This window comes from Portunus trituberculatus, chromosome 27 (genome assembly GCF_017591435.1).
Source record: "Portunus trituberculatus isolate SZX2019 chromosome 27, ASM1759143v1, whole genome shotgun sequence".
Lineage (NCBI taxonomy): Eukaryota > Metazoa > Arthropoda > Malacostraca > Decapoda > Portunidae > Portunus > Portunus trituberculatus.
Window position 1 is genome coordinate 10025473 of NC_059281.1, and position 24256 is coordinate 10049728.

A 24256-nucleotide genomic window follows, 5' to 3' on the forward strand; every position below is an offset into this window, starting at 1 on the left:
ACCTCCAACACCTCCTTTCCAGTGTATAGCTCTCCAAATCAATTTGTTGTCTCCAGAATCCAGCAGTCTCTTCCACCTCGGGTGTGTCTCATCCCATAAATGCTCAGTGATGGGCTGTTGTTTGGTGAGTGCAGTCGCAGCCTCCATTATGACTCGGCAACCCTCCGAAAGTGCAGCACTGACGTCGATTCCAGCGCTATTCAGCTTACCTCCGGTGGTGCAGTCAGCTCCAATGCATCTACCAGGGGCTCCATGTCTACTTTCTTGTAGCATACGCTCTTTCGTAATCTGTTTCCATAGTTTATGGAGCAGTACGACTCTCCAAGAGAAGATGATCTCTAGCAATTGATTAGGTGAGATTGTTCTGTAACTGTCAACCAACAAGGTGACAAACAGAGGAGCGTGATCAGATCCTTGAACATCTTGATGGATATTCAGGTCTCTTATCAGATCAATACATTTATTAGTAGCAAGACATTAATCACACACACACACACACACACACACACACACACACACACACACGACCTTCACTCCACCTTCTCATAAACTCCACTAATTAGTGAGATGAAATAACAAGTGAGGGAAGTGTCACTATGAGGATTCCAGAGAGAGAGAGAGAGAGAGAGAGAGAGAGAGAGAGAGAGAGAGAGAGAGGGGGGCGAGGGGAGGAAAGGTATAGAGCTGACTTGAAAATTTAAACACACACCTTGTCCTAACTCTCTCTCTCACTCTCTCTCTCTCTCTCTCTCTCTCTCTCTCTCTCTCTCTCTCTCTCTCTCTCTCTCTCTCTCTCTCTCAACAGGTAGGAGAGTGAAGAGGGAGGATGGGAAAGGGAAAGTGGGAGTGGGGGACGGAAGAAAATGGGGGGCCCTTACCTTAACTGTCCTTTTTTATTAGCCTCTCTCTCTCTCTCTCTCTCTCTCTCTCTCTCTCTCTCTCTCTCTCTCTCTCTCTCTCTCTCTCTCTCTCTCTCTCTCTCTCTCTCTCTCTCTCTCTCTCTCTCTCTCTCTCTCTCTCTCTCTCTCTCTCTCTCTCTCTCTCTCTACCTCCTTTTTTTTTTTTTTTTTCCTGTTGCTAACGACACACAGGTGCACACACACACACACACACACACACACACACACACACACACACACATACAGGGTGCACGAATAATCAATACAAGTGCAAGGGTTAGAAAGTGAGAAAGGGAGGGGCAGAGAGAGAGAGAGAGAGAGAGAGAGAGAGAGAGAGAGAGAGAGAGAGAGAGAGAGAGAGAGAGAGAGAGGGTGGGGGGGTGCACAGCTGGAGGTAAGTGGAAAATGTAACACGGATATCATGAAAATTTAAAAGGACAAAAAGGGTAAAGGCTTTCGTGTACTTTTTTTTTCCCTTTCTAATACTCGAGACTGGACTTCACTCACTCACTCACTCACTCACTCACTTACTTACTCACTCCACCACCATCCCTCCCTCTCTCTCTCCCTCTCTCCAGCCTCTTCCTACAGGTCTAATACGAACCAACACAAGGGAACACAAAGTAAGAACGAAAAAAAAAAAAAAAAAAAAAAGCTGGCCACGTGTTAGTTCTTAGGGGGTTATGCTGTTTGTGTTGTGGTAATCTTTGTTTATCTAAAGTGAGAAATGTAGGATGGCGTGGAGAGAGAGAGAGAGAGAGAGAGAGAGAGAGAGAGAGAGAGAGAGAGAGAGAGAGAGAGAGAGAGAGAGAGAGAGAGAGAGCTAACTACAACACAAACACAAACACACACACACACACACACACACACACACACACACACACACACACTGAATTATCATAAATACAACGCATTACATTATGACTGTAGTGATGATGATGATGATGATAATGATGATAGTGGTGATGATGGTAAGGAAGAAGAGAGGGAGACGGCGTAGAAGGAGGAGGAGGAGGAAGAGGAGGAGGAGGAGGAGGAGGAGCGATATGTTGGTAATAATTCATAAGTTTGCTCCGTGTCACCCTCAGATCACAAATGGTAGAGACAGGAGAGAGAGAGAGAGAGAGAGAGAGAGAGAGAGAGAGAGAGAGAGAGGGCCCAAATCACAGGTAACACTAAACGCCCACACCTGCACAGTACCTTTCATTAACCCCACCCGTTGCTTGGGAAAGAGTAAACAAACCGACACACACACACACACACACACACACACACACACACACACAGTTAATAAGTTTACCCATGAAACGTAAACAAAAATAAACAAAATCAAGGTTAGAAAGTCAACATATTAACATTCCTCTTCCTTTGTCCTTATTATTATCATTTCCATCATTATCTCCCCCCATGAATGCCTCCTTTACATTCTCTCCCCTCCGGTCTTCCCCCATCCCGTCGCTCAACACGCGTGCGTCATCACAACACTCCCACTCACCCCAGTGTTTGTAAACATTAATACCGCCAAGGACACCCTCCCTATTGCCTCAAGGCGCGGCTGGTCATCTGTGGGAGGTGGACGTAAGATAGATAGATAGATAGAGAGAGAGAGAAAGAGAGAGAGAGAGAGCAGGAAGACTTTTTTGAGCTAAATCACCTGAAGGAAATGACCTTTTAACAATAAATGGCAAGCGAAATACAAAGACGCTGCGAAAAAGTACATTGATTGAAAATACGCACGCACACACACACGCACCCGCACACACACACACACACACACACACACTCGGCCATCAGAATCAAATTAACAGAATTCGTGCCCATTTGCTTCCCATTGTAGCTTTAATGTATGTAGAGGGTGGTAAATTCTCTCTCTCTCTCTCTCTCTCTCTCTCTCTCTCTCTCTCTCTCTCTCTCTCTCTCTCTCTCTCTCTCTCTCTACTTTCTATCTATATCTATCTTGAGGAAATATCTACTTTTGTAAGAGGCAATTAGAAGAATAAGGTATATAAGCTCATGTAGACACAGACAGGCACACATACAAACTAACAGACAGACAGACAGACAGACAGACAGACAGACACCGTGAATGTAAAACACCTATACAGAGAAGTAAGCAACCAAAATAAAGAGAGAGAGAGAGAGAGAGAGAGAGAGAGAGAGAGAGAGAGAGAGAGAGAGAGATAACACATACAATAATAATAACAATGATAATAATAATAATAATAAAGATTCAAAAACTGTTACGTGTTAACCTCTTTTAATCTACATTTTTTTCCCAGTCCATCCTTGGAATATCTCGTGTCGGAGTTTGCCTAATGAATGGACACTGTGGAAAAGTTAAATAATAGTACAAAAAATGGCAAAAACATTATTCTTAAAATTATCGGAAAGGTCAAACTAAAAAAAAAAAGGTCAAATAATAAAAAAAAGGTCTAAAAGTGTTCAAATAGTCAACAAATTATCAGAAAATGGTCAATATATTCAAAAAATGGTCAAAAATAGTCAATATAGTCAGAAAATTATCAAAGAATGGTCAAATATTCAAAAAATGGTCAAATAGTAAATAAAAAGGTGAAAAAATGGTTACTATACTAAAAAAAATGGTCAGATAATGGTCAATATAGTCACAAATGGTCAGAAAATAGTCAAATAGTAAAAAATGGTCAAAACATGATCAACTAGTCAAAAATTGGTCAAAAATTGTTAACTAGTCAAAAATGGTCAATGTAGTAAAATATGGTAAAAAAAGGTCAAACAGTAAAAAAAAGGTCAAAACATACTAAAACTAGCCAAAAAATGGTCAAAAATGGTCAACTAGCCAAAAAGTGTTCAGAAAATGTTCAAATACTCAAAAAATGGTCAAATAATAATAACAATAATAATAATAATAATAATAATAATAATAATAATAACAATAATAATCCAGATCCAGGAATTGTTGAGTTAGGAATACGTATTTCACTGTAACCTGGTCCGTGTCAAGAGGTTTTTATTTACATTTTTTCCCAGCCGATCCTTGGAATATATCGTGTCGGAAGTTGCCTAATGAATGGACACTGTAATTAAAACCAGCAATTAAACTACATTGTTATATTTCCTTCACTAATTGTAGTTGAGAATGTCTGGGCAACCTTGGGACGGAAAACTGGAGGAGGAAGGATGAGGAATGAGGAGGAGGAGGAGGAGGAGGAGGAGGAGGATGATTAAGAAACAAACTACTCCCTAGCCCTGACACTCATAATTACTCCATCCTTCCTTCCTTTATCTGGCTTGAAATGTAATGACGTGTGTGTTGTTGTTGTTGTTGTTGTTGTTGGTGGTGGTGGTGGTGGTGGTGGTGGTGTTGTTGGTGGTGGTGGTCAGTAGCACATTAACATGTCTGCAGCTACTAATTGACACATTAATTCATTCATGTATTGAAGCAGATGTGTTGAGCGAGTGTGCGCAGTGGTGAATGATGGTGAGAAGTGTGGCGCATGTCCTTGTGTGGTATGTGGTGCGTGCTGCGAGAGAGAGAGAGAGAGAGAGAGAGAGAGAGAGAGAGAGAGAGATACGAGTGTTGATAAGCAGAGACCTGGAAATGTGACTGTAAAAGCTTTAATTGAAAGTGTGATGAAGCTGTCACGGCCAAGGGCGCCGGGCGGCGGGCAACGGGTGGGCGAATGGCGAGGGAAGGGTGGTGGTGGTGGAGAAACACGCAGAAACATAAGGAGAAACAAACAGCGGTGAATCTTTATGGGTACCAGACTACATAACGCACGGTGAGGGAAAAAAGATAGCAAAGATTATGGAGAGCGTATTTTCATCATCATTGTTTTTACTCGCTGTTTCTTATCTCGTGATTCACCGGAGTGGCGCATCTCCAGCTCTCTTCCACCCTGTTATCTTCACGCTCTTGCTGCTCTTCTTAATTACCTACCCGCTCGACTCCCCCTTTTCCCACCTCCCACCTCATGCATCACTGCTTACTTTCTCATAACTTTCATATCCATTATCTTATTAAAACTAAGTTACCTTGATTCTTAATTGAACTTCATACCTTTCACTGTCTTCTTATTTTCTTCTTCCTCCTCCTCTCCTACACCAAGCCTCCATTACTTTCAAGGGCTCTGGTTGAAATGACGCTGGAATTTTAGAGCATTTTCACTTTGGAAAGAAGAAACGGTCTTAAGATTAGGGCTAATCCTGTGTGCGATGTTGAAAAATGGTCGCTGTGACAGAACCAAGCGTCATACGACCTTTGGTGTTTGCACATTTGAAACATCATCTTGTTACTGGACTAATGGCATAAAAGAAGACCAGAAAGACACCTCTATTTCATCACGGTGAGTACAGACGTGATTTAGCCTTGCCGTGTCGCAGTTTAGTCGAGGCAGGCATCTAGACGAGTTTATCTTGAAATATGACTTGTTGGAGAGAAGGAACTCCAAATTTTCTTCCTTCACTGCAAGGGGTAACTCTGGAAACCCATCAATGCTTTCCAAGCTATTTTTAAAGGGCTAGACGAGTTCAAGTATTACTATTTTCTATTTGGGTAGTCTTGACGTTATTTATCTCTCATTACTACATTCCATCATTATTTCCATTATTTCATCGACTTTTGAGATCGATAGAATAGCAACTGTGAGGGCGACTGGAGATACTACACAAGTTAGCAAACGTCTTGTAGAATCTCAATCAAGATGTTTAATTTATTACTGCTAGTTTGCTGCTCACACCGCTGCCTTGTACTCGCAAGTTCTTTGGTTTGTCACAGGTTACCAATGGACAAACTATTACTATAACGAATAAGACTTTTCCAAGCATATGAAAAACCTCCCTCTGTATTTAGCCCTTTCAGTATACCAGGACGTGTTTCCATATTCATTCTGCTCACTATTTGGCGATTTTATACAGCTTGAGATTAAAATAACAGACTGGCCATTAATCTTCAGAGCTCAATATACCTTTCCTATCGTAAATAAAATCGTCTAAATACACGCAAAACTCATGTTAAAAATGCGTGCCAGTACTGAGTGAGTTGAGAATCCAAAACATTTAAAATAACACAAGACAAAACAGAAGTACGCCATGAAATATTTGGTTTAGTTGGCTATTCCAGACGTGAGAGCGCGCGAGGGGCTGCGAGGGCGGGGGACTGGTGGTGGCAACGAAGACGCACTGATTATGTGGCGCTGGTGGCAGGGTGGTCCATCTGCACTCCTGATGACGTCAGGTGGTGATTGACTGACGGCACCAACATCAAATGTCGAAAAAATCATACATAAAAAGGCTAATTTCGCACCCTGGACGCAAATCGTTACAGACAGCCATCCACACACAGCTGTACGAGATTGTTTGAGTTGATCCCGTGCAAACTGTGACTGTTGGGTAAGATTATTCAATATACCTAGAATAAAATCTGAAATGTCACTCGGGGTTCACATTTCCTTGTTATCCTGGAATAGCACACACATTTACTATGGAATTAAGTACAACAACATAGCGAATGGCGAAATACGACATCTACTAGTCCTGCCAACATTGATGCTGCGCGCGATCCACCCACCCGCCCTCTCCGCCTGCTACCCCGCCCGTGGAGCCAGAATTTGAAATCATGGTGAAATGGGATTGATTAACATGAATATCATCATTTTAAGAAATACGTGAGCAAAAAAATCCTGGATAAACGACTTTGAAAAATGGAAACCCATGTTAGTTTTTCGTCAATTCAGGACACGACACTGTAATGAAGGGAGGACGAGGAGGTGGATAAGAATAATCGTATGAAATCAAACGAGTTATACAAACAAGAGTCAATCAAGCCCTTGATGAGAGACATAGGTGTTTTTGAGGTGGTAAGGACGGAGTGATGAAGGGGTGCGGTGGAGTAATAGTGATTTTTTAAGTGGTGGGGGAGGAGGAGGAGGAGTACTTTAATAATTACTTCATTAATTTGAGTAAGTATTTTTTTCTTTATTTGTTTCCTCAGTGCCATCCATCTCTTTCTTCCTGGCTACTGAGTTGAAGGTTTGCGGGTCTGTCAATCAAGGAGGCGAGGCACTGTCACATTTCCTATACTGTTCGATCATCTCATACTATGTTATCTTTCCCTCCCCAAATCTAGTCAGTTTTTCACCACACTTGTTTTTTTTCAAATTTTCTTAAAACTGGAAGTGTATGAACTAGAAGAAAAATAATAGCAAAATGTTACTGAGAAGCATAAGGAGGTAAAGTGAGAGAGTGAAGGAAACATGCTGTGCAGTAAGTAGTAAGCAGGGAGAGGAAATGGAAGAGAAACATCTAGCGGGCATGTTCATTGATCGTCGGTCGTGTAGTTAGTTGTTTCTGCGAACGCCGTCGTCTTCTGCTGTTCTTCCCCTAAGTCGCTTTCCTGCATTGGGGCTCAGTAGTGCCGCATAAAGGCCCTGAGTACAGTGTTTCCGCAAATTTGCCTGACTGAACGAAATTCGCAATTATTTGCACGAACGAGTGAACGAACGAAGTATATGGGAGAAGATTCTAGTTTTGCAAAATACATCGAAGACATGGTCGCAGACTCGCAGCAATCTGTTGATGCCACTCCGCGAAACTACTTAATTCTCTGTGTACTTTTCATCTGTGTCCCGGCTACTTACAAATTAAGAAGTAAAACAGGAGGAAAAATATTTGATATACTAACGTAAAAGCATGTACACGTCATACATATGTTCGCACATATCACATACGGGCTGATTTCTTCCCAGCAAACAATGACCGGGGTCCGGGGGCCGGAGATGGCTGAATGCGGGCAGACATGACTCCGTTGTGCCTACGATTAGCCGCTCTGACCTTAATCTTTCAGCAGGGTATGTTAAGTGGAACGTTGATGGAATTTTCGGTTTTAGAGATATCCCAACTTACATGAATTATGGTAGTCATTGCTTGAAATGAATTACATTGAAAAACATGTAAAAAACTAATTTTATCAACATGGAAGAATAATACACAAAAAAATATTCAAATGATATTGTAATTTCTCTAACAAAGATACTATGTACTTCTATTTGTAAATGACATAATGTGTGTGTGTGTGTGTGTGTGTGTGTGTGTGTGTGTGTGTGTGTGTGTGTGTGTGTATACTTAATTTGATCTTCGTTATGATCTTCACGTTCAGGTTATTATAGATGGTCTTTCTCTTCCTCTTCTCACAAGTCCATCTTCCCCCAGAAATTTGTCCTGACGTTCCTGGAGAAGTTCCTTTTTCAATCTGGTTGGGGCCATAATGTTCTGTAAAATTACATTACATTAGAACATAAGGAAAAATTAAATAAGACCTACACATGGCAATATATATATATATATATATATATATATATATATATATATATATATATATATATATATATATATATATATATATATATATATATATATATATTAGTTTCACATATTGGAACTGTAATCTATTAAACTGGTCCATGCAGGGCCCTGATTACGTTAGTTATGTAACAGCGGGCTCATATCCTGTTATGTAAATTAATATTAGTCCTAAACGTATATAGTTAAGATTAATCAGGTAATTGGTGAATTACTCGATCATAAACACCACGAAAATGTCAAACAATAAGCACTACCTGACTAACGCATTCCCTCTGCTAATCTCGCTGTAATCTGGCTTTTACACATACACAAGTCATTATCGTGTACTAAATGCCAGCTTACTTTGATAACAGTTAACTACATCTGAGGTAACACACTCGTCGCTTTGCGCCACTTGTCCTTGAACCGTGACGATGAGCTAATACAGGCATCCACAATTCTCCGGGTCATTGTTACACAATCTGCTGGTCTCCACGCTCAGGAGGAAGCGAGTGAAAAGTATATGCAACAGTGGTGGTGAGAGGGTATGATAAACATATCACTGTCCCTCTAAAAATTTTGCTCCTGAGCAGAGGTTTTCTCCCACTTCTGAAAGCATTACGTTTATTGAATAAGAACCCTCGAAATTTTCCATCAGTGTTTTGAAACTGTTGAGTTGGGCATGAGTGAATCAAGGCGGTGAACTAGTTGTTCCTTGCATAATGTATTACGTGGCTTACAACTTCATGACCGCTTAAAACAGCCAATATTACTACTGGTTTACACTGTGCTCCTATAGGGAGGGATGCTGGCAGCGATCGACCCACGTTCTTCACGCGCAGGGATAACAATGAGCGACGTGGAATGCTTTGGCTTTGCTTCCAGTCGGCGAGCACCAAGCCATGCACCAACCTTGGCTAGCATGTAATTCACCACGGTCGTCTGTTGGTCACCTAGTTAGCCTTTCCCATTACGGAGCGAGCTCAGAGGTCATAGACCGATCTTCGGGTAGGACTGAGACCACAACCCCTCGATCGAGTTACATCCCGTACCTATATATATATATATATATATATATATATATATATATATATATATATATATATATATATATATATATATATATATATATATATATAAGGTCTGCTCTAAACATTGCTCTCTCACTTCGGCTTCTATCAAAGGCCACAGATGATAAGGCGAATTCTCAAGATTGTTTCTCGTGTTAAAGTAGAAGTCTTCTTAATCTGTCACCAGAAGCGCATAAAATCCTTTAAAACCCTTTGTCAGTTTAACTTTAGAGACTTTTCAAAGTAATGGAGATGCTTCACAGTTATATGAATCCGGGCCTGACTTCCAGAGGAGACCACAGACGCTGACAGTGACGCAGGTGTGGCAAGCTAACATCACCAAACCATAGATTCCTCGTTCACACATCCCGTACGTGTCCTCAAGGTGGCTCACAATATAATGATGTTGTACAATTATGATCAAGGCAAAATAGATAAAGATGCGCATTTGTTTGATATAAAGCAAAATGAAACAGTGGCAAACATTAATATATTAGACGAGATGAAAATATGGTCAAGTTTGGAGTATACTTATTGAATAACAACAACTAAACATTTATCTGACTAGGTACAACTGGCAGCATAGCGAGGGTTGCCAAGACTGGAGGCTGCCTTGTGTTCCCTACTAGCCGCTCGGTCACACATTCTCACTACTCAGTTGGCTGGTGGGTGAGTGCAGCTGGTTTTAGTTGTGTTGGAAGGAGCGAGGCTGCCTGAGGGACGAAGTGTGGGCACCTCGACGAGTAATAGCTATGAAAAAGTGAAGGTAATTTTCTTTTGGTTCTTTAATGTTAGCTTCTCCATGTCTATTCTATGATTGATTGATACATTTATTGTTATACATATTTTAAATGTATGGTAATCTCTCTCTCTCTCTCTCTCTCTCTCTCGTTGGGAACAAACACACACACACACACACACACACACACTGACAGATGTGTACGCATGTGTCACTGTGTCTACTCTACTTCATGAGGCAGTGTTCCTACTTGTAGGATTTCTAGCAAAAGTTACATAAGAGAGAGAGAGAGAGAGAGAGAGAGAGAGAGAGAGAGAGAGAGAGAGAGAGATAGAGAGAGAGAGAGAGAGAGAGATATATATATATATATATATATATATATATATATATATATATATATATATATATATATATATATATATATATATATATATATATATATATAGAGAGAGAGAGAGAGAGAGAGAGAGAGAGAGAGAGAGAGAGAGAGAGAGAGAGAGAGAGAGAGACACACACACACACACACACACAGTGATCCTTGTGTGTATATTGCATAATAAAATTAAGTTCAACATGCCCTAAAATTAGTAAATACCAAAAGAAATTGTAATTCTTTGTATTTCAGAAAGGTGGAACACCTGAAGCAGTCAAAGGGTTATCATAGCAGGGACGGCTGGGTCACCTCTCAAGTCTCAACAATCCACAGTGTGTGTGGCACCATGAGTCGCAGAGTGTTGCAAGGAGTGCTTTCCTCAGCCAGGCTCTGGGCCAAGGCAGGTGTTCTGATCAGTCTTGTTGTACCTTGTACTTTGTAACTTTTGATGAAACTGAGAAGGGATATGAAGGTGTCTGTGTGACTGTGAACATCTGGTAACTAACATGTGCACACTGGCTTGCTTGATTAATTGATAACAGCAATTTCTTAATATCAGACAAAAAGAGGCAGGATTACAGACATTTTTTCACATTAATAAATGCTAAATGTCATGGAAATAGTGCCATGTTTCTTGTGTGTGCCTTGTTCATGCAATATTTCTATTCCAGTAGGGAAAACTCATAATAAAGTTACCTGTCAGGGATTATTCATCATAAAACACTAAATGTATAGGCAGAATGGTATCAATATTTACTATAAGAAGCTATGTATAATGTGCAGTGTAGAGCTCTCTTTGTTAGCAGAACCTAGTTAATTGTTTCCTCTAAGTATCTAAGAAATGTTAACATGTACTATGATGATCCACTTTGAGGCCAGATAAACCTAACACAAAAAGGAGCATGCTTTTTGAGTTTCATTCATATATTGCAGGGGAGACAGAATGCAGTGGGTCTGACAGCACTGGCCTCGCAACGCCCCACCTCTGCCTTGACTGCACTCTCCTCACGCACTCTCACCACCTCCCATGCCTGGCACAACTCCCACCCAACACCTGCACCCTCCCACACCCATCACAATGCTGCTGGTGAATGAAGTTTACTTCTTGTCAATAAAGAAACCCATGAGTTAAGATTATTGCTAGTGTTCACTCATACACTATTTGTGTGTATTCATCATAGAAAAGTCATGTTGTATTAATTGTACAAAGTTTATGAAGATGTTTTAATCATGTTTATGAAGTATATAAGGGTAATATCTAGACATCTATCTCTCTGGTGCCTTGTTCCTTCAAGCATCATATCTCAGGAGATGATCATGTCTGACTGTTCAAGCCACTAACACTTTCTGACTTCAAACTATATATCTTTAGGTGTCAGGACAGCAGATGCAAGGAAAGAGATGGTGGAAATCACTTTTACTGATGGAAGCAGCAGTTTTTTCCCATATTGCTGGCTGAGAGACAATTGTCAGTGCCCACAGTGCTTTGATTCTGACGCACTCTGCCGCAAGCTGACTCTTGAGGACTGGCAACACAGTGACTGCCCCACGAGTGTTCAGGTAAGCTTTTCCTAATCTAGAAACAACTGATTGATTGAAAAATTAATTTTAGAGTGTGACTTTTGTCTTTAGAATGAAAATTGGTAGTTGTTGAAATATTCATAAAAAGGTGAATTATATTAGTCTTGTAAATTAGTCTGATAGAAACTTTAAAGCTTGAAATACTGCAGTAAATACCAAATTTTTGACATTGCAAACATATATTATTGTTTATATTGAAATAATGTTGTTAGTTGTTAGTAGATCTGTAGAGAGTATGGTAGTGCATGTACTATAAGTAAGTGTGGAAGATATCATTATTGTATGTATTTTATTTGTGTAGTATTTCTTCTGACTTTGCTCTGTATCTATCAGGTGGAGGAAGATGGGAGACATGTGGAGGTGCAGTGGGCCAGTGGACACAGAAGCTGCTTTGAGGCTCATTGGTTGCAGCAACACGCCTTCACATCCTCTGCCAGAGACTCTCAGAGAAGCTTTTTGGCCCTAAAAAAGGTTTGCACATAAGGGCGATGGCTGCCACAAGCTCCTTACTCTCTGCTGCTTTTCCTGTGTTCACAGGAGGCTGCCGATCCTCTCCCATACTCTTTATATGGTTCTGTCTTCTACTTTGCATAGACCTTCCTTTCTTAGCCCATCTTGTATGCTAACTTTTAATCTTTTTAAAGCTTGCCTTGTCTCCCTCTTTTCTTAATATTCAGGTCAATTATTCTTCTACCCTTTGTGCATTCTGCTACACAGAGGTTGGTAGACCTGGCGTGTAAACAATTCAAATACAAATCCTAAAGATGTAGCTAATAGGTTTTGTAGAATTATTGATGTTCTTAAGCAATTGTTGATGAGGAAAATAGAAAATGTGATGAAGTTGGCTGAGAAGAATGGAAGATTATTAAATCAGTGAACAACCATTCCAGGACTTGTGGAGTACAGAGATGGAGCTGCCAAGGATGGACTACAATGGAGTGATGCATGGAGACAAAGAACTCCTGGACTTCCTTGTAACTCTAGAGAAGAAGGGTGTGGTCGTCCTAACCGATGCTCCCAGGGAACCTGAGGCTGTGCTAACCATCATCAAGAGTATTGGATATGTGAAGCCCACACACTATGGGTGAGTTGCATCATGTATGGGAGGAGTGAGAGAGCTAATATGGTCACCTTGGGACTCTCAGCTGACAACCCACACCTGTACTCAGATGTATCTAGACAACGTGATGACCATTGGGAACTATGCATCAGGTCCTTTTAATTCTTTCATACTGCAGTCCTACACACCATAATTCTCCACTGCTCACCACACACACTCTCCCTTGCTTGGTGAAGAGAGTTCATATGATCTAGGTATACATACTATTAATATGACTGATTAATTGTAAGGAACCATCAGAGCCAAGCAAGAAAAGGCTGTGTTCTGTAATGGAAGTCTGTATCGTTGATGTATTATGGAAATAGTGAATAATATGAGGTGGAATTAACCAAAGACATGCTATTAACAGAATTGTAGTGAAGAAATGTGTAACTAACATGAGGTGAAGGAATGTATTCTTGATAATGAAGAACCAAGCATGTAGTGTCTATTCTTAGTGATAGAATGCATGATATTGCACTACTATTTGGAAGTTCATGCCCTCATAATGAAGTCAAGTGTTACGCGTTTCTTTCAAATATAACGCATTATATTTGTCTGTGTGTCTGAAGGACCAACTACCCCATTCGGAGCAAAGCGAGTGCCAGCAGCCTTGCCTACACAGACCAGCGCCTGGGCATGCATAATGACCTGCCTTACTTCCAATATGTGCCTGGGGTGAGTCCTTTCCTCTTTCCTCATCTCTTATCTTATCTTCTTTTCTCATCACAAGGTTGACTGACTGACTGATTTAGTGTGTTGCATAATAAGACCATAATGTCACCTGGCAATCTTCAAAATGTTCTTATCTTTTATATATCATTCACTCTAAGCTTCACATCTACAGTACATTTATTCCCTCATCTACAACAAGACTTCTTTGGTATCATCTCTCTGTAGGAAAATTATCTTCGTGTCATTCATTCTAACTTGCACGTGTACATCTATTCCCTCATCTTCAACAACAAGGCTTTTTTGGTATTATCTCTGTAGTACACTAATATTTGCATTCCTTCTATGATAGCCAATTCCTCATATTATATTCATCACTTATCCACGTAAATCTTTGACATTTCATTTCTTTTTTATTTCCTAAATCACTTTTTTTTTTCTTCATCAGTAACTTGCTCTCCTCCACAGATCATCTTCCTGCACTGCATCACACAGTTTGAGGGCAAGGGTGGGGAGAATGACCTGGCAGATGGGTTCCATGTGGCCGACTACCTCAAGCAGTTTCATCCCAAGGAGTACCACATCTTAACCAACACTCCTGTCTATTTCTGGGACAAGGGAGTGGCACAGGTTAAGCAGGAGACCACTGAGTACCACAAGATTGTCAACATTCCCATCATTGTGTAAGGCTATTAATGGCTCTCATAGGAGTTTTCTGGACCAAATCAGTTCTCAAGGCAACTAAAGAAACTTGTGTATTTTCTTGGTGGAAATGCAAGATATAATGATTATTAGATAAGGATTGACATCACTTTCGCTTCACCTCTTAACTTTTTGCTTTTATGACACTTTTTAGAGGATATCCAATTATGAAGATGATTTCAGTAAATTTACATGTAGATGCTTGAGCTATGGAGGAATGTCAAGTAGGTAGCAAGTGCTGGTGATCAACACACACGCACACACTAACTTGAGGCATGATGCACAGAGAGGATCGGCTCAGCGGTGATGTGATCCGAGTCAACAACTCCCAGCTGAGGAACTCCTACCTTGACCTGCCCCCAGAACAGGTCACTCCCTGGTATGCTGCACTGAGGCTCTTCAACCAGACCATTGACCAGCAATCCATAAGGAATAAGCTTAATAGTGGTGAGTCTTTCTCCCACCCTGTACTTAATATTCATACGGTACATCATCTGTCTATCTACCAATTTATATGTCAATGATTCCTTCCACCTTTCAGATGTAAGCCTTGAGTAGGGCATCCACAGCAAAAAAGTCTCCATCTCTTTTGATCCAAAGATTATATTTTTTGCATATTTAAAGCTTGACCTCTAATATCTGTCCTACACCTTCACTTCCAGGTGATCTTGGTCATGCCATCACCTTCATTTTCACTAGCATACATTTTTGGAAACTCATTTCACTTCAGTCTCTTAACCCTTTCACAACCGATGACATACCACAGTACGTCATATGAAACTTTCGCTACCAGACCAATGAAGTGCATGTGTACGCCATCAATCCAATAGGGCTTCATCTACTCGGTTTGTGTATTTTTTATGATTCAGTGACAAAGTGACTAACTGGCACCTTTTGTTTTCAAGGACATTGGGTTAGGTGGCTTGGGTGGGGGATCATGATGCCTGAGGGGAGGGGTGGTGACCGGCGGGCAGTGTGCCAGTGTCGTGTAATGGTGTCGTCATTGTCATCCCGAGTGATTCTGAGGGTGACCTGGATCTATTAGATGAATTACAGGATTCTGAGGACAATGAGACAATCAGAAGGCCTCATTAGTGACTCAGATGAGGAATATTTGCCAGAAAATGACAGTGAGGCCAGTAGCTCCAAGGAAGAAAGTGATGGAAGCAGTGAGGATGATGAGTGGCCACGCAGACCTGCACTGCATGCTTCCCTCCACACTTACTCTCTCTTATCTGATTCCTTTACTGACCAGCATCCTGGTACTGTTCCAGTCCTGACTGAGGATCTTCTTGGCATTCATCCTGATGTACCAAGGAATGACACGAGTGCTTTGAACTGCTTCCAGTGATTCATATCAGACGAGATGGTAAAGTCGCTGTGTTTGTGGACAAATGTCCATGCAGCCAAGTTTTTCATGGACAACCCAACAATAAATCCCAAAAAGTTTATGGGGAAAAAAGTGGCTTGATGTCACAAGGGATGAAATGAAATGTCTTCCTATGTCAGCACCCTCAGTAAAACACGGTGTGGGAGGTGGGGGTTGTACAGCACGGGAGTGATGAGTCGGTAGTGAAGGGATTAATATGTCATTATGAAGGGAAAGTTAGTGTATTTACCTATTTGTGTCTTAGAGGGCCTGAGCTAAGCTCTCCGTGTCCTGTCTCCTTGTCCACACTTGTCATATCTCTCTTTCATATACACGCCGCATCTACAACATCAATATTCAGTTTGTTTCATTTGTCAATACTACGGTGAGGGAAACTGTATTTCTTCACATTGTTTAAACAAATATCTTTTGTTAGTTTTTTTGCATGTCCTCTCAGGTGACTACTTGGGCCACTTTTATCAAATCCCTGTCCAGTATGTCAATTTTGTTCACTATTTTGTACATTGTTATCATGTCACTCCTTATTGTTCTCTCTTCCAATGAGGTCAACTCCAACTGCTCCAATCTCTCCTGAAAAGTTATCTCCTCGAACCCTTGTATCATCCTTGTTGCCAGCTTCTGAACCCTTTTCATCTTCTTTACATGTTTCTTCATATAAGGTGACCAGATGACTGCTGTATACTCTAACTGAGGTCTTATTATAGTGCATAGTATTTTCCTCATCATTCCTTCATCCAGATAGTGAAATGCAAGTCCCATATTCAGAAGCATATTACAGTATATGTTTTTCCAAATATCTTGATATGTTTCTTCGGTGACAGATTGTTTTGTACATTTACACTAAGTCCTTCTCTTCACTGGCCTCTCCAATTATCTCTACTCCCAGTTTATAAACCTTGTATGGCCTGTATTTACTTTTTTCCCATTTTGATAACATGACACTTGCTTATATTAAACTCCATTTGCCAGTGTTTACTCCACTCGTATATCTTGTCCAGTTTCTCCTGTAGCCTATTACAATCTTCCAGGTTTTTTACTCTACTCATTATCTTGGTATCATCTGCAAACATGTTCATATAACTATCTATTCCTGCTAGTATATCATTAACATAAATTAAAAACATGATAGGACCAAGCACTGACCCTTGAGGAACTCCACTGGTCACCTTTCCCCAGTGTGTGTGTGTGTAATTGACCATGGTCTTCTGCCAGTCACCCAGCCAGCCTTTACTCTATGAAAAGGCCTCACAGTTCATAGACTGCTCTTCAGGTAGGACTGAGACTACACTATACACCGGGACAGAGAGGCCACAGCACCTCAAATTGTGTCCTGTTCCTAGTTGCTGCTAGATGAACAAAGGCTACACATTAAGAGGCTCGCCCATTTGCCTCATTTGTGACCTGAGTGTACTAACTATTACACTATGCTGTGTGTGTAATTCACTGTTTGATCTGCTGCAGTCTCTGACGAGACAGCCAGACGTTACCCTACGGAACGAGCTCAGAGCTCATTATTTCCGATCTTGGGATAGGTCTGAGACCAGGCACACACCACACACCGGGACAACAAGGTCACAACTCCTCGATTTACATCCCGTACCTACTCACTGCTAGGTGAACAGGGGCTACACGTGAAAGGAGACACACCCAAATATCTCCACCCGGCCGGGGAATCGAACCCCGGTCATCTGGCTTGTGAAGCCAGCGCTCTAACCACTGAGCTACCGGGCCGTGTGTGTGTGTGTGTGTGTGTGTGTGTATTTACCTATTTGTGTATTACAGGGCCCGAGCTAAGCTCTCTGTGTCCTGTCTCCTTGTCCATTCCTGTCATATCTCTCTTTCATCTGATTGACACACACCGCGTCAACGACATGACTGCTCAGTTTATTCCACTTATCAATGCTACGATGTGGGAAACTGTATTTTCTCACGTCATTTAGACAGATGTCCTTTATTAGCTTTTTTCCATGTCCTCGGAGATAATTACTTGTGGTCACCTTTATCAACTCTCTATCCAGTATGTCAATCTTGTTCACCAATTTATACATAGTTATCATGTCTCCTCTTGTTCTTCTCTCTTCTAATGTGGTCAGCCCCAGCTTCCTCAGTCTTTCCTCATAGTCTAACTCCCTGAGTCCTGGTACCATCCTTGTTGCCAGCCTTTGTACCCTTTCTACCTTCTTCACATTTTTCTTCATATGCGGTGACCAGACACATGCTGCATATTCTAGCTGGGGTCTTATTAAGGTACATAATATCTTCTTCATCATTCCTTCATCTAGGTAGTGGAATGCAAGGCCAATATTTTGAAGCATGTTGTATGTTTTCTCAAAAATCTTGTTAATGTGTTTCTCCGGTGTGTCTGTGCATGTGTGCGCTTGCACGAGCACACATGCATGTATGTGTCACAGTCAAACTCTTAAGGGATTAACATTTAAGTTTTCAGAATAGAATGATAATTGATTACAGTGTTCCCAAGAAGTGATGAGAACACCTGTAGCTTCTCTCTCCTTGACATGCTTAACATGCCCACAGGTGAGATGCTGGTAATGGACAACACTCGCCTGATGCATGGACGCACTGGCTATGACAGTGCCCTGGGAGAGCGCCACATGAACCAGGCCTACCTGGACTGGGATGGGGCACTCTCCAGACGCAGAGTCCTTCAGGAGAAACTTGGAGTGACATTGGAGTAGTGGAAGCTGTATGTGTGACTGACAATAGTGCTTGAGTGACTATCTTACTGCAGGGAGATATGGTGCTTTAGACTTACTATTTATACTATTCATACATGGTGGCAATAGCAGTACTGACTTACTTGAGGACATTGCCTTATTGTTGTGAGGTGTGACAGTTTGAAGTTTATGTTTATGATTACTTTCTCTGTGTGTAGTGCAATATGATTATTATATCCTCTGTGTATGGTGCAGGAGTTGCTGGTGAAGTCTTTCTGATTTAAAGTATACAGCACCAGTTGGCAAATGTTCAGGGATAAGAGTATGTCAAAATGTCTTTATTGTCTTAGTCTTACCTGTCTGTTTTGAAAAGGGAGAAAACATTCAAAAGAAAAGAATAAGAATGCAATAGAAAGATAAGATTATGGCTTCTATGTCATGAGAACACTTAGTTGGTCTTTGCAGGAGTCTGCTGTCTTTGCAGTCTGCTGAGTTAGAGGGAAATCTGACCAGTCACAACCTTCAACTTGTATTGTATGATCAATATTTATTTTTATCATGAAAAAAATAACACTTTCATTGTCCTACAGATTATAAACGCATAAGACTTAGGATGGAGAATATCATAGTTAAGAATATCAGAGAGAGAGAGAGAGAGAGAGAGAGAGAGAGAGAGAGAGAGAGAGAGAGAGAGAGAGAGAGAGAGAGAGAGAGAGAGAGAGAGAGAGTATAGCCAATTCTGAAACATCGTTATCATATTTTTCTAATGTAAAAGTATGACTGGCTTACTTCAATAGAAGTCTAAAGGCATTACAGATGCAGGCAGGGAATTCAGGAGTGTACCAGAGAAAGCAATGAAAGATTGAAAACTGAAATTATTTAATTTGTAAACATGTACATCAATGCTGGTACCTTAAATATTGCAAACTTTCCTGAATATGTTCTTGAGGAGCAAAGTGTTATCATGAGTGACCTTAATGCCAGGCATATGGATTTAGAAACCATCTCACCACCAATGCCAATGGTGTCCACTGGAAGACTTTCCTTGACACCACAGATACAGGTGTGCTTACTGGGGAACATACACCCACACATGTACAAGGAAGCAGACTTGACTATGTAGCCCTTATCAATATGCCAACATACACTGCCAAAATGGGAACGGGTAATATTGAACAAGCTTATATATAAGGTAGGCCATGTATTCTCTGGCAATGTATGTACGTACATGCTTCCTAAAAGGTCACTCTACAAGTCATTGTTTTGTTGAGCCTTATAAGTAAGGATGCTACGTGCAGATCATTTTGTCGATCTCAAGAGTGCCTTTGACAGGGTCAACAAAGATGTTATTATGGAGGAACTCATTCTCAAAGGTATCAAAGGCAAATTATGTGTGCTGTGTGCTACACCAAGAGGACACACTCTGCGTCACTATATCATGGAATGTCATCTCATTGCTAAATTTAGGCCACAAGGTCAACATGACTTGTATTGCCTCATTGACCATCTTCTAGACTCAACCACTCTCAGGGATATACTCATGGAATATCCTCAGTTTGCTCCCAGACTGTAGGATGTTTATGCAATAAGGTGTGCAATATCTGTACTTATTTATTTAAGTACTTGTATTCTTGTTATGTATACTGTCTATCGTTATATTTTTGATACTTTAACCTTAAGTCTTTGCCCAAGAGGTGGGTGGCAAGGTCCATCCTCCTCCTTTGTTGTATTTCATCATTAATTCAACAATAAATGTATAAATCAATCCATCAACATTGGTCGACTCTTGCACACGACCCGGCAATACCACGCTCAATTAACTGGACACGATAACGAGAATAAAATAACCAATAAAGTACAAGTATAGTATCTCATTAATAAGAGTTGAAGTAATAGATAGTTATCATAGACATTTGTTTTATCGTACAGACTGCCATCACAGATACATCGAAAGTGGTGGTGAGCCGGCAGCGGTGGGCTCTCCAGTCTTACCACACAGTCACAATCAGACACACTAACACATAGCGGTATATCTTCGAAAACACTTCAATATATCCAAAACACTCCTAAATACACCCAAACACACATACGTACACACAACCAGCAGGCAACCATGAATAAAAGTGAGGAGTGTTTTCATATTCCAGCAGTGCAAGCCTAGACAACAGTACTACTTTCACCACGTCCCTCCACAGCGTCTTACCTTCATTCATATAAGGTATTTCTAAGGCTGCTAGTGTAGAAATTCATATCCCGTGGTCAAATATTCCTCCCGAAATATACCTACTGTCATAACGGGGGTTTTACACGGTCAAACATGTTGGCCAACACGCTTGACAACACGACGTTTGAGAGAATGTTTGAACGTGTGAAAGGGGTAAACATGTTTGACCAACGTGTTGGACGGATGTCTGACGGGGCCTGACTTTTGTGGGCGGAGCTTGCTCGGTGCATGTCCATGTCTGAACGTGTGAACGGTCATCAGTCTTGAACCGTCATACATACTCAAATCTCGCCGAGGTAACATCTGTAACATCTCCTTCAGTGACAGGCGTAGTGTATCAGTTGCAAAATGAGTGACACGTGTGCCGTTAAGGATAAGGAAAGGGAAGTAATGGTGGATTTCATTAATATATACAGGAAGCATGTGGCTTTGTGGAAGGTGAAATCAAAAGAATACTCAAGCAGGAATTTAAGAAATGAATCATCATTTCATTAAGAATCCAACATGTCAATCTGGATCTGAAGGCTAAACTTGAGCCAGCCATTTGAATAATGAATCAATTAAACTTATCATAACCATTGTATTAATTTATTTTGGAAAGAAATATTACAGCACACTATTTAAGCCAATTCCAATCAGACTGTACAGTTTGAGTTTGAAGGTGTAGACTAGCCTTTCCTATTTTCATGATTTATATGAAGTCTTTTGCCATGCTACTGCACCGGCATTCACAAAGTAATCCTTAAATCTATCTCTTACTACCTTTGCAATTTCAGAATAGTTTCGTGATCCCTGACCGTGTTGCAAACCTGCTAAATAATTAGGATCTGCAGTTAAGCCTGGCAAAATCATCTTGCTTATTCTATCCTCCCTATGGAAGCAGTCCTCTGGGGAATAGTCTGAAGGGCATGCTTTCCGCAAATAGTTATGTAGCACAACACATGCCATGACAACTTTGTCAATACTTGTCAATTTGAGATTTATACAAGTGTGGAAAATTCTAAACCGGGAAGCCATAATGCCGAAGGCATTTTCTGCCACTCTCCGTGCCCTTGACAGCCTGTAGTTGAATACTCGCTTCTCACTATGTAGGTCCTTTTGAGAATAAGGTTTCAAGAAATCTGTCCTTAATGCAAATGCCTCATCTCCCACAAATACATATGGCAAAACACAATTTGAAGTAGCTGTTACTGACTCATGTGGGATGCAGAGCTTTTCATCTTTGAGTCGCTTACCAAATTCTGTATTATCAATGACTCCTCCATCTGATACGCAACCAGTCCTTTGTCCACTTTGAACGCTTCCTTTTCTTTTCGTTGAGGGCAATCACTATGCCGACTGCCATCACCTCGTCTTGCGTAAGTGACATGTTGCTCCTTCTCCTTTTGGCACCGACTGAGGTTGTCTGTCAGTTTGGTTTGAACGTGTAAACACTCTTCATACATGTTGTGTTGGAGGTTTGATGAGCGTGTTGGCCAACATGCTTGACCGTGTAAAACCCCCATAACACTACTAGCAAACGAGTCACACCGAAACACAGGCTCGCATACCTTGAAGAGATTTCTTCTTCTTCTTCTTGGGGATAGACAGATCGGTGAAAGAAGAGTTTAGCTAGCTAGCTAGGGAAGAAATAGTTTGGGTGAAAAGAAAGAAGTACAGAGGGAGGTAGAAAGGTGGGGGGCTGTCCCCCTTGCTGGTCATTTATTTGTTTTTTTGTTTGTGTCGTCTTATTGTCGTCCACTCTTCTTGTTGTTGTGTTGGCTGAGCCGTATCTTCTTCGTCTATCTTCAAGTTTATGGGAGGAAGTATGACGTGTGGGCTGGCCCCTTTAAGATTTTCCAACATCGCCAGGGTCGCGCGCATTGTTTCTCGTGTTCCTCTTGCAGCTTTCTTCCGGTCCTGCTCCGTCTGATGGCTTGGCTTGGGTGTCTATTCAGCTTCGGCTGCGGGTGTTTTGGAGGTAGAGTACTTCTTTTTCTTGAGCTGCGTTTTTTAATGCCCCTACGGCTAGACCTCGCCTTAAGACAGGCTTAAGCAAAACCTGGGACAATGGAAAACGGGCCTGCTAGACCTTCGATCACGTGACCAGTCACCAGCTGACAGATGACAACAATAAAGATGGCAGACGAACAGGAAGTGCAAGATATGCTGCAGCTTTGTAACTTATCTTTCCTACATAACATAACATAACATAAATAATAGGATAGCAAAGGGCCACCAGGGCCCATCTAGGTTATCCTGTATCAGTCGCACAGCGACCTCGTCATCAGTACTTAAAGTTACACTTACAAGTACACAATACATTATATACTAATTCTAAATATTTGGCCCATTAACAGGGTAAGTCCTGCAGCGAAATCCTCTACAATTTGTGGTCCCCATACATGGGGATCATGTCTTGTTTAACTATAGTAAATTTCTTATAAAAACTATCATGCAGCGCTATACATAATTATAAATCTAATAAATTTAAGTGCTTATCTAATCTGTTTTTAAACATTGTCAAACTAGTGCTATTTACAACCGTCTCTGGCAATGCATTCCAGAAGTCTACCACCCTATGACTAAAGAAATATTTTCTTATATCTAACCTGCAGCCTTGCTTTCTAATCTTCCTGCCATGATTTGTAGTCCTACTTCCCTCCTCTAAGGTAAAGAAAGATCTCACATCTATGTAGTTTGTATCTGAGAACATTTTAAATATCCCCTCTTATACATCTCCTCTCAAATGAAAACATGTTTAATGCCTTTAATCTATCTCTATACTCCAGGCGCTTCAAAGCTGGTATCATCCTAGTTGCTATCTTTCCTCCCTGCATCAACAGTCCAGTCCATCATGTTTCCAGACTTGCCAGAGATACCAGAAGATACTGAAACAGCATTCAGTTTGGTGCAGAACTATCAACAGCAGCTAATGGAACATTCATTCGTCATGTCTTATTTGTTTATTTACATGTGACGTCACAATGGCTAGCGGAAAGTCGAGCCTGCTCTGCAGCTGGCTTGAGTTTGGCCGTCCCTGCCTTAATTAAGGCGGGCTACGCTCTGGCTCAAGTTTGGGGACATGAAAGAACACAAAATGACGTCAGCCTTAAGCCAGGCTTAAGGCTGCCTTAAGCGTGGACTTTAAAAACGCGCCTCTTGGTCTTGGTTGTGGTTGGTGTAATCCAGCCTTCATCGTCTGCTGGTGGAGGTTCGACAGGCGAACTTGACTGGTCGGTGTCGCTGCCTTCTACGTCGATGAACGCGTCTTCTTCCTCGTCATCAACGACGGTCTCCATCTCTTCTGCTGGGACTTCGCGGCAGGGTAGAACGTTGTCCTGATGAGATGGTTGGTAGCTTTTCGGCGGTTTTGGTGTGTGGTGGTGTAGATTTCCGAATGCTTGTGTCGGAATCCTTATACCTGGTAGTCCATTGTGCTTAAGCAGAAGAGGTATAAGAGATTGCAGGCGACGTACGTCGCTGCCTGCCAGTATCTTTGCCGTACAGATGCAGGCTGATACCTTCGCCTC

The 24256-nt window shown here is 41.2% G+C and overlaps 1 protein-coding gene and 1 long non-coding RNA gene across 2 annotated transcripts; one reads left to right on the forward strand and one right to left on the reverse strand.

The window, feature by feature from the left end:
• Nucleotides 1-7874: 7874 nt before the first annotated feature.
• LOC123509642 lies at nucleotides 7875-21371 on the reverse strand. The gene is made up of 2 exons (XR_006676254.1): nucleotides 20724-21371; nucleotides 7875-8147 (listed from the first exon to the last, which is right to left on the reverse strand). It is a non-coding gene; the product is annotated as an uncharacterized LOC123509642 (long non-coding RNA).
• LOC123509641 (gamma-butyrobetaine dioxygenase-like) lies at nucleotides 9861-19079 on the forward strand. The gene is made up of 10 exons (XM_045264077.1): nucleotides 9861-10055; nucleotides 10654-10801; nucleotides 11335-11488; nucleotides 11774-11961; nucleotides 12316-12453; nucleotides 12873-13066; nucleotides 13654-13759; nucleotides 14222-14436; nucleotides 14742-14902; nucleotides 18381-19079. Exons 2-10 carry the CDS (start codon nucleotides 10748-10750, stop codon nucleotides 18539-18541), a joined length of 1371 nt encoding a protein of 456 aa, XP_045120012.1. The 5' UTR covers nucleotides 9861-10055; nucleotides 10654-10747; the 3' UTR covers nucleotides 18542-19079.
• Nucleotides 21372-24256: the final 2885 nt, after the last annotated feature.

What these genes read in the sequence shown, in the direction of transcription:
- LOC123509641 (XM_045264077.1), top strand. Translation starts at nt 10,748, where the DNA reads ATGAGTCGCAGAGTGTTGCAAGGAGTGCTTTCCTCAGCCAGGCTCTGG. An exon ending in CAGCCAGGCTCTGGGCCAAG is followed by an intron (nt 10,802 to 11,334) that starts GCAGGTGTTCTG and finishes CATATATTGCAG; the next exon opens with GGGAGACAGAATGCAGTGGG. An exon ending in CACCCATCACAATGCTGCTG is followed by an intron (nt 11,489 to 11,773) that starts GTGAATGAAGTT and finishes ATATATCTTTAG; the next exon opens with GTGTCAGGACAGCAGATGCA.